Raw genomic sequence first — 16,057 nt, 5'->3', positions numbered from 1 at the left:
CCAAATGGCCGCTAAGGCCGGCGCACTGTGCCGAGCCGAAGCCAGGAGCCAGGTGCTTCCTACTGGTCTCTGATGTGGGTACAGGGGCCCAAGCACTTGGGCCATCCTCCACTGCCTTCCCGGGCCACAGCAGAGAGCTGGACTGGAAGAGGAGCAACCGGGACTAGAACCCGGCTCCCATAGGGGATGCCTGCACCACAGGCGGAGTATTGACCAGGTGAGCCATGGTGCCGGCCCCAGAGTGCCAGTTTTTAACTGCAGTTAGAGAGGTATGAATACACACACACAATCCACCCTACAGTTGATGGTGGCTAGATGTTGGCATAGTAAAAGAAAAAATTTTAATAATTATATATAGTGAAAGAAAGGTAGTAGGAAACAGTACAGGTGCAAAACCCAGATTACACTTTTTTTTATTTAAAGATTTGTTTATTTACTTGAAAGAGTTACACAGAGAGAGAAGGAGAGGCAGAGACAGACAGAGAGAGAGATCTTCCATCCGCTGGTTCACTCCCCAGATGGCCACAACGGCTGGAGCTATGCCAATCTGAAGCCAGGAACTTCCTCCAGGTCTCCCACACGGGTGCAGGGGCCCAAGGAATTGGGCCATCCTCCACTGCTTTCCCAGGCCATAGCAGAGAGCTGGGTTGGAAGTAGAGCAGCCGGGACATGAACTGGCGGCCAAATGGGATGCTGGCATTGCAGGTGGTGGCCTCACCTGCTATGCCACATTGCCGGCCCCCAGGTTACTTTATCTTTGTTTACTTATTCTGTAGTATCAGGCTGCCATTATATCATCATTAAAATATGTGACAGATATTACCACACATGGAGGATGTTTTTGATCATGTTTTATATTTTTACAATAATAGTAATAAAGGGATGTCATTGTTGATTTAAAATTTCCTTGGCTCAGATTTTGTTTTGTTTTAAAGATTTAATTTGTTAGAGTCACAAAGAGGAGAGACAGAGACAGAGACAGAGAGAGAGAGAGAGATTGATTGATCTTCCATCCACTGGTTGATTCCCTAGATGGCCACAATGACCAGGGCTGGGCCAGGCCAAAGCCAGGAGCTTCATCCGGTCTCCCACATGGGTGGCAGGGGTCCAAGCACTTCCACCGCCTTCTTGGGTGCATTAGCAGGAAGCTGGATTGAAAGTGGAGCAGCTGAGACTCAAATCGGCACCCATATGTGATGCTGGCATTGCAGGTAGAGGCTTAACCCACTATACCACAATGCTAGCCCCTGCCTTACATATTTTAATTCCAGGCTTAATGAGTTTCAGTAAATAAAAATCGGGCCTAACACCTTAGAGGATGATAGTACAGTATATTGTCATAGACTGCATATTAAAAGGCAAGTGGGCTGGGGCAGAGCCTGTGAACTTGTAATTCTATTCCAAATTTTCTTTGTATATACATTGGGTATAAGGTTATAGACAGGATCTATGGCTTTCATTAGGTTCTGAAATGAAAACATAGTCCAGAAATATACTAAAGACTGCTTAACCTTTAAAAGACAGTAAAGCTTTTGAAAATTCTCACTTCTGGCTGTTATACAATAACTGATACCAGACTAGCCCTTTGGTCATAATGGGCAGGACACTGAAAAAATAGTATGAGACAAGTGTTTTTAGGTATTTGGTAACACACAGGACAGGACTCTGTTCTCCGGGAGAAGGAAAACAAATAAATTGAGCTCTGTGATCTTCCTGGCTTTCCACTGTAGCATCCAAGCTGAAAAAGACAGTCTTGCTGGTTCAGGGAGATAGAAATCAGAGTACAGGGAGGATAAGGAGGCTGGAATTTGCAGGATTTACTGCCATTGAAGATTGTGTCACGTGCACAATAAGGTTTAGAAATCTACAGAAAGGGGCCTGTGATGTGGTACAGTGGGTTAAGCTGCCACCTGCGAAGCCAGTTCCCATATTGGAGCACTGGTTCAAGTCCCAGCTGCCCTACTTACAGTCCAGCTTCCTGCAAAAGTGCCTGGAAAGGCAGCAGGGGATGGCCAAGTACAGACCCTGTCATGCACATGGGAGACATTCTGCATAATGCGGATGTAGCTTATATGCGCTAAGTGAAGGAAGCCAGGCATAAAAGGATAAATGTTGCGTGCCTTTATTTCTAGGAAGCCTCCAGAATGGGTGCATTCATAGAGACGATGCAGATTAATATCTTCCAGGGTGTGCAGGCAGGGCAGCATGGGCATCATTTTGAGGTGAGGACAGATACTTGGAACTGGATAGAAGCTGTGGTTACACAACATTATGAGTTGAACATTCTAAAATGGTCCAAGTCTTGTGAATTTTACCACAAAAAATGAAAATGGAGTTAGGAAACTTAGTGGCGGTTAAGAACATAGACGGCATGAAATTAGGTAAGAAATTGAATCCTTGGGGCCGGCACTGTGGCATAGCTGTGCCAGCATCCCATATGGGCACTAGTTCGAATCCCAGCTACTCCACTTCTGATCCAGCTCTCTGCTATGGCCTGGGAAAACAGTAGAAGTTGGTCCAGGTCCTTCTTGGGCCCCCGCACCCACGTGGGAGACCCAGAAGAAGCTCCTGGCTTCGGATCAGCCCATCTCTGGCTGTTGCAGCCATTTGGGGAGTGAACTATTGGATGGAAGACCTCTCTCTCTCTCTCTCTCTCTCTCTCTCTCTCTCTGCCTCTCTGAAACTCTCTTTCAAATAAAAATATATCTTAAAAAAAAAATGACACCTTTATTTAAAAAACCGTGAGTCCTTGTTCTGCCACCTGTTAACCTGTGACCTTTATAAGTTTACCTCTGGTTTTCTAGCTTATAAAATAGACTCAGAGGGTTTTTGCAGTTGTTCAGTGAGTTCCGTAATATGTGTGAAGTGCTTAGACATTTAGTAATTACTTTGTAAATATTAGTGTTATTGCTATTATTGGTGCTGCTATTTTTTATTCCTTATTTGTAGAATGAGGATTGCTTTGAGGATAAGAAATTATCTATGCAAAGGGTTAGAGCAGTACAACTGTAAAACTTATCAGCATGAAAGATCTCTAGAGGGAACCTTTTCACATTCTACGTTTCATATTTGTGTACAAATGGAGAAACTAGTGTGCACAGTGGAAAGTGAACTTTTCAAAATTTATACTGTGAGTGACAGCTAAGACTAGAACCTCTTCTCTTTACTTTCAGACTAGGCAAAATTCAAGGATGTAGGTATATGGTTCTTATTTCCTTATTGGCCGTGGAGAAAGCACTTGATTATCATTTCAAAAGCTGGAGATATTTATCATTTCTCTATAAATCTTTAAACTTTGATTGTCTGGAGTTTATGATATGGGTTGCTTCTGTAATTACTGTGTATTCCATGTGTCATTAGAATCCAAGCTTTGAAAAACTGAATGGTGGCTAAAGGTTGTATTTACTCCTTTTACCACTAGATGGTACTTGTGCAACATCATTAAAACAAATACGTTGATGTTATTCCTCCCTTGAAGAGCTGAAAATTGATAAATGGGTTGACTGCCGTAAATTGAAATACTCTTTTGAGCTAGGTCCCAGAAACATGTAAAATGTGGGAATTTCTTTTAGTGTGTTTTTTACATAAACAAAACCTAAAGTCACTGATCAAACCCTATGATTATCTGTGTTGATGTAGCAAATGATAGTGTCGCAGGAGAACTGATTATTCATTGTGGCAGAATCTTACAGATTTGTAGGTTTCCCTAGCTTCTCTTGGCAGATGAGCTATTGGTTTTGTTCTGTCCCTAAATCTTATCACAACTGTTTCTACTCTATTTATCTTCACTATAAGTTGTTCTGTGCTTAGGTATGTTGTGGGGTGGGGGGTGGAAAGCACTTGGTGGGGTAATAAAGATACTTACTTGGAAAAAGTATGAAGCTGTAAAAGTTTCCTGAATGTGACTACAGGAGGAGAACTGGCAGGAATGAGACTGGAGAGGTGGCCTGGGGCCCTGCTGGGGAGTGGAGGTATAGGGGCATCTTCTTCATAGACAGTGGGATTGAGCTGAGGTGTTCCGGTAGTGAGGAGGATGGGTTTGTAGGCATATCTCTGGTGTTGACCTGATTTATTTGTTAATGTAGTAATAGTTGTGTATTTTTAGAAGTCAGTTCATATTTCACTGCTGTGATGACAATAGCAGCTGCTTGAAGTAACAACTCTTTGTCCACTGCTCACTTGTTCGTACTTTTCCAGATATTTTGGGCCTTTTTCTTCTGTTCAACTCCACACATGTTCCCTAATCACATGCTTCTAACTTTTAAAAGGCTTATTAATCTTAGAAATGAAAAGTATATACATTTATTTGAAAAGCGGAGAGAGGAGAGGCAGCCCAACAAAAACAGGTGTCTTCCATCTGTTGGCTCGCTCTCCAAATGCCTGTAATAGGGCTGAGCCGGGACAGGAGCCCAGAACTCAATCTAGGTCCCCTGCATAGGTGACAGGGATCCAACTACTTGAGGCATCACCTACTACTTCCCAGAGAGTGCATTACCAGGAAGTTGGAATAGGGACTTGAACCCAGGCACCCTAATATGGGACGCGGGTGTCCCCAATGGTGTCTCTACTATTAACCTCAGCACCAAATGCCTGCTTTCTCCCGCCACCACAGCTCCAATGCTGAAGATAACCTTTGTTTCTAGTGCACTTGCGTGCTCGTGATTGGTTATCACTCCTCCAAGGCAGAGAGCAACCTTGTCCCGGGCTCATTTTGTAATCCTAAAATTAGTTTCCAGGTTCATTCATTAATCCTAAAAATCATTTACAGCCCCCTCTAAAGTAGCTCACATTCCACCCTCCCCAAAGTCCCCCCCCCTCTAATTTTCACCTTCCCTGTGAAGAGGGCATTTAAGCTGGGCCATCGGACTGTTGGTGTTTGTTTTGTACAGCTCTGTTACCCATGCACATTGACAAATCTGGTCGCCTTTTCTCCTGTTAATTTGTTCCCAGCTTGTTTCAGCAGACTCAGTTACTGAACTTAGAGTTTGAACTTCCTGTGGAAGCTTCCTTTCTAAGATGAGAATTAGGATATTGCTTTACCCAACCAAGAAGGAAGAAGAAATGAAACCGTCAAAGGGCAGGTCACACTGGCCTAGAGAACAGTGAGGAGAAAGGTCCAAGATGGGTGCCTCCTGGGGATGAGTTGGCAAGGAGGAAATAATATAAAAGAATTTAAATGAAAAACAGTTGAAATGGGCCCACCAATTCTGTTCTGGATAAAGCAAAGATAGTACCTTGAATTCTAGGCAAATTTAATGTGTAAACTACCATACAAAGTTGTCCAAAAAGGAACTACAGTTATGGCACACTATTCTGTTCAGCAGTTAACTAAAGCATCCGTTGTCAGTATTTCAGGAGATGGTGGGAGGAGACCACCAGGAATGTCTGGTGGCAGGAGAGTATTAGATTCTCACCCTCTGTGCACAGGTGGGCAGTGCCCTCGGGAAGGCAGATGACTGTTATTTTCCTGGTTTAGCTTTCAGGGTAAGGGAGGGGAGGTTGAAGACAACTGCTTTCCCTTTGTAATAGCTTCCTTCAGAGGGAACTCCTCCTTGCTCTTGGATAGATAAACAAGGAAGGTTAGAGAGGCCTTGATTCTGAAATTGTCTCTCCTGCTCAGTGTGCCAAATCATTGTTCTTTGGGGATATCATTTTCTTTCTTCTAATTTTTAAAAAAGATTTATTTATTTATTTGAAACTTGGAACGACAGAGAGGGGGTGAGAGGGGAGACAGACCTGCCATCTGCTGGTCCACTCCCCAAATGGCCACAATGGCCAAGGCTGTGCCAGGCTGGAGCCAGGAGCTTCGAGACTCCTCCAGGTCTCCCACGTGTGCAGCAGGGGCCCAAGCACCTGGGCCATTCTCAACTGCTTTTCCCAGGCCACCAGCAGGGAACTGGATTGGAAGTGGAACAGGTGGCAGCTCCACCCACTACACAACACTGCTTCTGTTTCCCTCCCTTCCCCTCCCCTCCCTTTCTCCCCTCCCCTCCCTTTCTCCCCTCCCCTCCCCTCCTCTTCCCTCCCCTTCTCCCCTCCCCTCCTCTCCTTTTTGAAAGGCAGAGTTACAGAGAGGCAGAGGGAGAGAGATAAGTCTTCCATCTGTTGGTTCACTCCCTAGATGGCCTCACTCTCAGAGCTGTGCCAATTAGGAGCCAGGAGCTTCTTCTGAGTCTCCCATGCGGGTATAGGGGCCCAGGCACTTGGCCCATCTTCTGCTGTTTTCCCAGGCCATAGCAGAGAGCTGGATGGGAAATGGAGCATTATTTTGTGTTCTCTGTGGGTGCAAATTGTGGAAATCTTTACTTAGCGTAGAGTTGGTCTTTTGTATATAAAGTTAATTTAAAAACAATCTTAATGAAGAATGGGATGGGAGAGGGTGTAGGAGGTGGGACAGGAGTGTGGTTGGGAGGGCTTGTATGGAGGGAAGAACCACTGTATTCCTAAAAAAGGAAGTGGAGCAGCCAGGATTCAAACCGGCACCCATATGGGATGCCAGCACTGCAGGCAGCACCTTTACCCGCTATGCCACAGCGCCGGCCTATGTTTTCTTTCTTTTTAAAAAAAATTGATTTGATTTGTTTGAAAGGCAGAGAGCAAGCAGTCTCTTTTATGTGCTGCTTCACTCTGCAAATGGCTGCCATAGCCAGGACTGGTCCAGTTATCTAGTGCTTTCCCAGGTGCATTAGCAGGGAGCTGGATCAGAAGCAGAGCAACCAGGACTTGAACCAGCCCTCTGATATTGTCACTGGCAGCCAGCTTGGCCTTAATTCTTTGGTGCTGACAGAATAATGAATTACAGTTCAGAGAGACAAAAGTAGGAATTGTAAAGCAAAATTTATCAAAGTAGGTTCCAGGGGAAGGAAGGGCCAACCGAAAGAAAACCCCCTTTCCTTGGGTTGGGACTTTTATCCCTGAAGCTTAAAGATGTTGATTGTTGATGTGGCTGTGGTGCTGACCTTCATGGTTGAAGTGTGGAAGTTGCATGCCTTTGGGCTCTCTCTGCAAAGTGGCCAGTCTTGGGTGTGTCCCAGGGGAAAACAAGGTTCTTGGTTTCACCCCAGGGAAGGGTCTTGTGGCCCTTCCCCCATTCACTCATGTCTGGGTTTCTGCCTGACAATACGGGATGCCAGCATTGCATGTGGTGGCCTAACTTACTACGCCACAATGCTGGCCTAAGAAAAAAATACTTAGACTATTTTTTGTCTTCTGGGTTGTAATGTCCTGTTGAGAAAGTGAAAGCTGCCATAGTTATCAGTGTGGCCGGGTTTGTTCTCTGCATCTTTTATAATAATCGCTTAGTCCTAGTGTTCTGAAGCTTCACCTTCTGTGCTTTGGTATGCTAGTACGTTTTATTCACTACACTGGAGACTTGTGTTGTTTAATTTCTAAAAGTAGATTACTTTGGTTCTATTTAGGCTTTTTTGCGTAATGTATTAAGGGCTTTTTTGTGTAATCTTCTGCATATCATTTTCTCTTTTCTTTCTCGAACTGTTCGTTTGATGTCTGACTTCCTGATTGGATATTGTAACTTGTTATACTTCATGTATTTCATTTTTTGTCATATTTTCTGACTAGTTTCAATTTTCTCAACTTTCCAGTTAAATGTACTATGTTTTTTTGTAAATTTCCAAGATTTTTCTGTTTGGTATTGTGTCTCATCTCTCCCCATTTAAAGACTGTAGGATTGTCTTGTCCTGAGAAGATGGGAAATAATCTCCTTTTCCTCTGCCTGTACTTCGGTATCCCTTTTTTTCCCCTTCCTGTTTTGGTTTCTCATTGGGGTCTTTGGCCTGAGACTCAAAAGCTGATTGGAAGCAAGGTGGCTAAGAGTAGAGCTGTCAGGTATGGAGTTTCACCTCAAGTGTGATTTATTTATTTATTTGAAAGTCAGAGTTAGAGAGAGATCTCATCCGATGGTTCACTCCCCAAATGGCTGTAACGGTCGGAGCTGCGCCAATCTGAAGCCAGGAGCCAGGAGCTTCCTCTGGGTGTCCTATGTGGGTGCAGGGGCCCAAGGACTTGGGCCATCTTCTACTGCTTTCCCAGGCTATCGCAGAGAGCTGGATTGAAGTGGAGCAGCCAGGTCTCGAACCAGTGCTCATATGGAATTTGCCCATATGGGATGCCGGTGCTTCAGGCCAGGGTGTTAACCCGCTGCGCCACAGTACTGGCCCCCTCAAGTGTGATTTTATTCCCTGCTATGGGGACCCTTTTATGAGAAAACCATTGTTTACCTTTTTATTCAACAAATCAGTTTTTGAATGCCTGCTACTTGTCAAACATTGTATGAGGTGCTGAGAATTTAATTCTAATTAAACAGATTCAAAATCCCTACTTTTGCTCAAAAACTGGTGAGTCCTGGTTTGCTTCCTGGTGGTTGTGATGACGATTTGTGAGACGAGACACAATGTGTTCACTCTCAGGTGCGCCTTGGATAGATAGATCTTTTGTATTTGTTCCCTAACAGCTGAACTGGAGCTTCAGATAAATGGGAGTTCACCTGGAAGAGAATTGGGATAAGAAGAGGTTTTAGGGAGTACAATGTATCAAGTGAGAGAGAAAAATGGGATCGAAGGGATATTTCTTGTAGTCCCAAGACTTTGATACTGAAGGATATTTCACAGTCTTATCCTGTGAAAACATTGAAGAAACAGAAAAGCTTTTCATTTTGGAAAAATTTGGACTACAATCTAAATGAAAGGACAACTTTTTGGGACAAGTGCTGTGGCACAGTGGGTCAAGCTGCTGCCTGTGTGCTGGCATTCCATATGGGCGCTGGTGTGAGCTGGCTTCAGCCTGGTCCTTGTGGCCAATTGGGGAGTGAACCAGCGGATGGAAGACCTCTCTCTCTCTCTCTCTCTCTCTCTCTCTGCCTCCCTCCCCTCCCCCTCCTTCTCTGTTACTCTGCCTTTCAAATAAATTAATAAATAAATATTTTTTTCTTTTTTAGTTCTAACTTTCATTGTAATTTCTTCTTTGACCTATGAATTTCTAAACTTTAAGGAATTTTTCTGAGTGTCTTTCTGTTAACTGATTTCTAATTTTAATTTTTGTGGTCACAAAAAACATACTTTATGTGATTTAAATACTCTTAAATTTATTGAAATGTCTTTTATGGCCCTTTTGTTACTCATTCAGCATGTAGTTGTAAAGAGTGTGTATTCTGTTGCTAGGTGATTTATGTAAATGTCACTTAGGTCAGACTGGTGGATAGTGTTATTTGGGTCTTCTACATCATTACTGATTTTCTGTCTACCTACCTTTATTTCCTCACAAAGGAGAATTGACAGCTTTATCATTATAAAATGTCTCTTTATTCCTGGTAGTTTTCTTTTGCTCTGCAAGTTGGTGAAGGCAATCAGAATTTCTTACTAGGAAATGTGTTTATGTTATGCATTAAAATATTGGATGTTTACTCATTTCCTAATTTGCATGTACTTTCTTTCTTTAAGATTTATTTATTTATGTGAGAGGCAGAGTTACAGAGAGAAGTAGAGCCAGAGAGAGAGAAAGGTCTTGCATCTGCTGGTTCAATCCCCAAATGGCCGCAACAGCCAGAGCTGGGCCAGTCAGGAGCTTCTTCAGAGTCTCCTGGGCGGGTGCAGGGTCCCAAGCACTTGGGCCATCCTTCACTGTTCTCCCAGGCCAGCAAAGAGCTAGATCAGAAGGAGCAGCCGGGACATGAACCAGTACCCATGTGGGATGCAGGCACGGCAGGCAGGCGCTTAACCCACTGGGCCACAGCGCCGGCCCCTGCAAGCGCTTTCTTTTCCATAGCTGTTTCTCCTACCATTCTGGATCTTGTTACTCAGGTTTAAAGCTGGACACATCTGTTTAACATTGTATACCAGGTGACTATCCAGAGCCGTCCACATATGAGTGTCTGAAAATGTAATAAGCATTTTTACTCCAGTAAATTTTATAGTCAAGCACAAAGCTACAATTACAACGTACTTTTTTTCTATGTTGCAGGAATAGACTTTAAGATCAAAACAGTTGAATTACAAGGAAAGAAGATCAAGCTACAGATATGGTAAGTGATGCTAATTTATTTACTTTATGTAGCAGAGTGCCAAGTTCCTTAAAGTTCAGGTTCTGTGGAACCTTCCTTTCTAAAACAAACAAATGACCTCTCAGTGAAGTAAAAAAAATTATTTCCATGGACTTTGTAGTCCATGAGATCTGCTATTTAATCTTTTTCACTTACTGTGTGAACTTGGGCAAGTGATATACTGTTAATTTTTATATCTTCATGTGGACAATGGAGATAATACCATCTATCTCAAAGGATTTTTATTTGGATTTCATGAAATAATCTGTAAAACCTTTCGCACTATGCTTTGCTCACAGAAAGCCAGTTTAAAAAAAAAAATGTATTTTCATTGCTTTGAGAGTCTTAAACTAAAATATTTGTTTTCTTTAATGCATTGTAAACTTTATAGGCATTATTTTTGGTTAGTTTTTATAAGGTTTTGCCCATCGAAGTACTATAAAATTATTTGAGTTAGTATTTAAATGAGTCATAGATTTGATAATAGCAGTATTTTTCAGTGCATAGTATGTGTATTAACTCATTAAATATTCATAAGAATCCTATGAGGTGTTATTCCTTTTTTTCAAAACAGCTTTATTAAGGTATAACTGACATGCAATAAAAACCGCACAAATAAAAAGCATATATATAATCTGGTAAGTTCTGACATGTGTGTAACTCTGCAAAGCCACCATTACCACCAGATACTGATCTCAAACATGCGCCCTCCCCGCAGTAGTTCACAGCCCCTCCTTCCCCACTGCCACAGCTCCCCAGGTGGCCACTGTTCTGCTTTCTGTCACTGTAGGCTTTTTCTGTTCTCAAGTACTGTATATACTTGAAATAACTTGCATGAAATCATAACAATGTGTTCTTTATCTCTTTTTGGAGGTGGGATCTGGCTTTTACCTAGCATAACTTAATAAAAATTTTTTAAAAATTTATTTATTTATTTGAAAGGCAGAGTTAGAGGGAAAGACAGAGAGAGAGATATCTTCCATCTGCTGGTTCACTCCCTAAATGGCCAAAATGGCCAGAGCTGATCTGGTCCAGAGCCAGGAGCTTTCTCCATCCAGATCTCTCACGTGGATGCAGGGTTCCAGGCCATCCTCTACTGCTCTCCTAGGTGCATTAGCAGGGAGCTGGTTGGGAAGGGGAGCAGCCAGACTTGAATCAATGCCCATATGGGATGCCAGTGCTATAAGTGAGGGTTTTACCTGCTATACCACAGTGCTAGCCTCTCAGCATAATTATTTTTAAATTATCGTAATTTTATTACTTTTTATTGCTGAGTACTATTAGAGTGTTAAGTTGTATAACTTGCTTATCTCTATACTATAAAAATTACTGCAAGGCTGTATAGACATATACTTGCCCTCTCCTGAATTACTCCTATTTTACACATAAGGAGACAATGGCACTTGAAATAATTTATCCAAAGTCTTAAGGCATGTAAGTGGCAGAGAGTTGGGAGGCATGTGTGCTCAAAGTGTAGGTTCCAGAGTAGCACTCTTTTTTTAAAAAATACTTATTTTAATTTTTACTTGAAAAGCAGAGAGACAGAGACAGAGTGAGATCTTCTGTCTTGGTTCATTTCCCAAATGCCTGCAGCAGCCAGAATGGGCCATGCCAAAGCCAGGCGCCAGAATGCAACCTGAGTCTTCCACATGGTTGGTAAGGATCCAGGCCTCTGAGCCATCACCTGCTACCTCCAGGTAGAAAGAGGCTAGATTGAAAGAGAAGCCAGAAGTTGAGCCCAGACACTTCGATAATTTTTTTTGAGATTTATTAATTTATTTGAAAGGCAGAGTTACAGAGTGGTGGGGTGGGTCTTCATCCGATGACTCACTCACCAAATGGCCGCAACAGCGCCGATCCGAAGCCAAGAGTCAGGAGCTTCTTCTGGGTCTCCCACGTGGGTGCGGGGGCCCAGGGACTTGGGCCATCTTTCACTGCTTTCCCAGGCCATAGCAGAGAGCTGGATGGGAAGTGGAACAGCTGGGACTCAAACTGACTCCCATATGGGGTGCCAGCACTGCAGGTGCAGCTTTACCTGTTACGCCACAGCTCCAGCACCTGCTCCACTTCTGATCCAGTTCCTTGCTAATGGCCTGGGAAAGCCATAGAAGATGGCCCAAGTGCTTGGGCCCCCTGTACCCACGTGGGAGACTCGGAAGAATCTCCTGGCTTTGGATCAGCTCAGCTCCAGCCATTGCAGCCATTTGGGTAGTGAATCAGTGGATGGAAGACCTCTCTCTCTGCCTTTCCCTCTCTCTATCTGTAACTCTGCCTCTCAAATAAATAAATAAACCTTTAAAAATAAATAAAACAAGCTCCTGGTTCAAGCTACTGTCCCCTCTAACGTCACCTCTCGCCAGCTTTGCTGCAGCCACTAACGGCTTTTCCTCCCTCCCTTGAGTGTGCCCAGCATAGTCCCGTCACCAGGCCTTTGTACTGTTACCATTCTTTCTGCCTGGAATATTCCTCACCAGCTATTTGCTGCGCTGCTCTCTCGCACTCAGGTCTTAGTTTGATGTTGCCTCTGACAGAGGCTCTGTGATGCCCAGCAGTCCCTCCAGGCACTGGAACATTCTTCTGGTTTATCTTTGTCGTAGTGCTTTCAGTATCTGAACTTACTATATGCTTTCAGTGTGTTCATTATTGCTCCCTATTAGAATGTAAGCTCTCTCAGGATGTGAATCCCACCTGTCTGATGTCTGCTTATGTCTCCACCACCTGGAACAGAGTCTGGCAAATACACATTCTCAGTAAATATTTGTTGACTGACTGGTTGGTTTCTGTTCAAACCTCACTTCTTACCATAAGCAAAATCTCTGCAGAGAGCACCCCAGTCATCCATGTGAATTACTTCCTGCTGCCTCCCTACTCATTCTTGACCCTTCCTCCCTGTGAAGTTGCTTGTGCTTCTGACAGTTTGTGATTATATATGTCTTTACTTGGTTTATCCTGTCCCCACTGGTGCAGACTTTGAGAGAGGTCAGGTATCAGACTTTCATCTTGGAAAAAAATTTCTTTTGGGTGAAGCTAAGTGTAAGGTAACTCATGGTATTTTGTGTGTAGACAGATACTAGTTCCATGAAGAAGTACAGGACTTGTAAAAATAAAACACATAATGTGGGGGCCACCACTGTTGTGCAGCAGGTTAAGCCACCATCTACAGCATTGGCATCCAGTGTGGTTACCAGTTCATGTCCCAGTTGCTCCTCTTCCAATCCAGCTCCCTGTTAATGCACTTGAGAAGGCAGTGGAGGATGACCCAAGTCCTTGGACCCCTGCACCCATGTGGGAGATCCAGAAGAAGCTCCTGGCTTCATCCTGGCTGTTGCAGCCATCTGGAGAGTGAAGCAGCAGATGGAAGATCTCTCTCTCTAATTCTGCCTTTCAAAAACAAACAAAACTCAGGCTATGAAATTTGAACACAAAGTTATAAAATCTGAGGTCTCTGCCTTGCAGAGCAGATTACCTCTGGCCTGTTCCAGTGCTGTCAGTGCCCAGACTGAAGATGACTATCATACTAGTGCACAGCTTCCCTGGCTCCGCATGAGGGAGTGTCAGTTTAAGGAAACAGGCTTTAATCTGCAGGAATAGATCACTTCTTTCTATCATTTGTCATTGGGAAAAATAGAATTTCCCAATATTCTCTCAGCTGTGTAGGTGTTATGTAATGAAAATTCCCCCACTGGTTTATAGTGTTAGAAACCTGTCACATTAAATAAGCTAGGAAGAAAAACCTTAATAGCATAGGAAGATTGAGTGGTTTTGAAAATAGGCTTAGACACCTGAATTATGGAGACATTGTAAACATGTCTGATGTTAATTGTATTCATATATTTAACACCTGCTTTTTCTTCTTGGATTTAACCTATTGGATTAACACATATGTTAACCTATCAGATTTGTACATATGTGTTTATGCTAACCTAAATATAATTTTACCAGTGAACAAGCAGCTGTGGCTATATTTGGCCCTGAGCAAAGGGTTACCCGTTAGCCTAGAGGTAATGGAGCAAGGACCTTGTTCTTTCGTTTGAAATAAATTACTGATTGCCTTAATAATTAGCGGGGATGATACAGTGAGAATCCAGGCAGGAAGGAAAAAGGATAATTTGAAATCAAGGAGCTAGATCGTTTTGTGAGACAGTTATATTGAGAGAAATACAGACATGAAATATATAAATGGAAATGGTATGGATCCAGTGTTGTGCTACAGCAGGTTAAGCTGCTGTCTGCAACGCTGGCCCAGGCACTCCACTTGTAGTGCAGCTTCCTGCTAAGTGCCCGGGAAAGCAGTCAATGATGGCCTGATTGCTTGGGCTCCAGGCTACCCATGTGGGAGACTTGGATGGAGGCTACTGGCTTCAGCCGTTGTGGGTGGGGACCACTGGGGAGTGAATCAGCAGATGGTAGATCAATATCTCTCTGTCTCTCTCTTCCCTCCTTCCCTCTATCCTCTTCTCCCTCTCCCTATCCCTCTTTCTCGATAACTCTGCCTCCCTCCCTCCCTCCCTCCCTTCCTTCCTTCCTCCCTTCCTTCCTTCCGACAGTCAGAGTTAGACAGTGAGAGAGAGACAGAAAGGTCTTCCTTCCATTGGTTCATCCCCTAAATGGCTGCTATGGTCAGCGGCACTGCGCTGATCCGAAGCCAGGAGCCAGGTGCTTCCTCCTGGCCTCCCATGCGGGTACAGGGCCCAAGCACTTGGGCCATCCTCCACTACCTTCCTGGGCCACAGCAGAGAGCTGGACTGGAAGAGAAGCAACCGGGACAGAACCGGCACCCCAACCAGGGCTAGAACCCGGGGTACTGGCGCCGCAGGCGGAGGATTAGCCTAGTGAGCCACGGCGCTGGCTTCTTTTTTTTTTTCTTTTTTTTTTTAAGATTTATTTATTTATTTGAAAGTCAGAGTTACAGAGAGAGATCGATCTTCCATCCACTGGTTTACTCCCCAGTTGGCTGCAACGGCTAGAGCTAGGCCGATCTGAAGCCAGGAGCCAGCAGCCTCCAGGTCTTCCCACACTGGTGCAGGGGCCCAAGGACTTGGGCCACCTTCCACTGCTTTCCCAGGCCACAGAAGAGAGCTGGATTGGAAGTAGAGCAGCTGGAACTTAAACTGGCACCCGTATGACTTTCAAGTAAAATAAATAAATCTTTAAAAAAAAAAATGTCTGGAAGATGAAGGAGAGAAAATCAAAGATCAGAGGGAATAGTTTAGTGTGAAACAGAGCAGACTTAACTCTGGATGTAAAGAATGATAATTCTGTAATTAATACACAATTTTTTTATTTTTATTTTTTTTTATTTTATTTTATTTTTTTTTTGACAGGCAGAGTGGACAGTGAGAGAGAGAGACAGAGAGAAAGGTCTTCCTTTTGCCGTTGGTTCACCCTCCAATGGCCGCCGCGGCCGGCGCGCTGCGGCCGGCGCACCGCGCTGATCCGATGGCAGGAGCCAGGAGCCAGGTGCTTTTCCTGGTCTCCCATGGGGTGCAGGGCCCAAGCACCTGGGCCATCCTCCACTGCACTCCCTGGCCACAGCAGAGGGCTGGCCTGGAAGAGGGGCAACCGGGACAGAATCCGGCGCCCCGACCGGGACTAGAACCCGGTGTGCCGGCGCCGCTAGGCGGAGGATTAGCCTAGTGAGCCGCGGCGCCGGCCATTAATACACAATTACTCTTAGGTGTTTAATGCTATAATTAGTACTCAAATAGTATTTTACACTTTGTGTTTCTATGTGGGTGTAAACTGGAAATCTTTACATAATACATGCTAAATTGATCTTCTGTATATAAAGATAATTGAAAATTAATCTTGATGTGAATGGAAGGAGAGAGGGAGTGGGAGAGGGGAGTGTTATGGGTGGGAGGGAAGTTATTCGGGAGGGGGGGAAGCTATTGTGATCCATAAGCTGTACTTTGGAAATTTATGTTCATTAAATAAAATAAAATATAAAAAAAAAAGAATGATAGATAACCTTTCTTTTCAGAGGGTCTATTAACACTTCGG

General features: G+C 43.9%; 1 protein-coding gene across 1 annotated transcript in view; it reads left to right on the top strand.

Moving 5' to 3' along the window:
* RAB10 (RAB10, member RAS oncogene family) overlaps positions 1-16,057 on the top strand; it is a 97,306-nt gene that overhangs the window by 53,986 nt on the left and 27,263 nt on the right. Inside the window, exon 2 of the mRNA XM_002709976.5 lies at positions 9,976-10,036. Coding sequence (XP_002710022.1) covers positions 9,976-10,036 — 61 coding nt within the window. The remainder of the gene's footprint in view (positions 1-9,975; positions 10,037-16,057) is intronic.

The sequence above is a fragment of the Oryctolagus cuniculus genome, chromosome 2, assembly GCF_964237555.1.
Source record: "Oryctolagus cuniculus chromosome 2, mOryCun1.1, whole genome shotgun sequence".
Classification (NCBI taxonomy): Eukaryota; Metazoa; Chordata; class Mammalia; order Lagomorpha; family Leporidae; genus Oryctolagus; species Oryctolagus cuniculus.
This window is presented reverse-complemented; position numbering and strand designations above follow the sequence as displayed.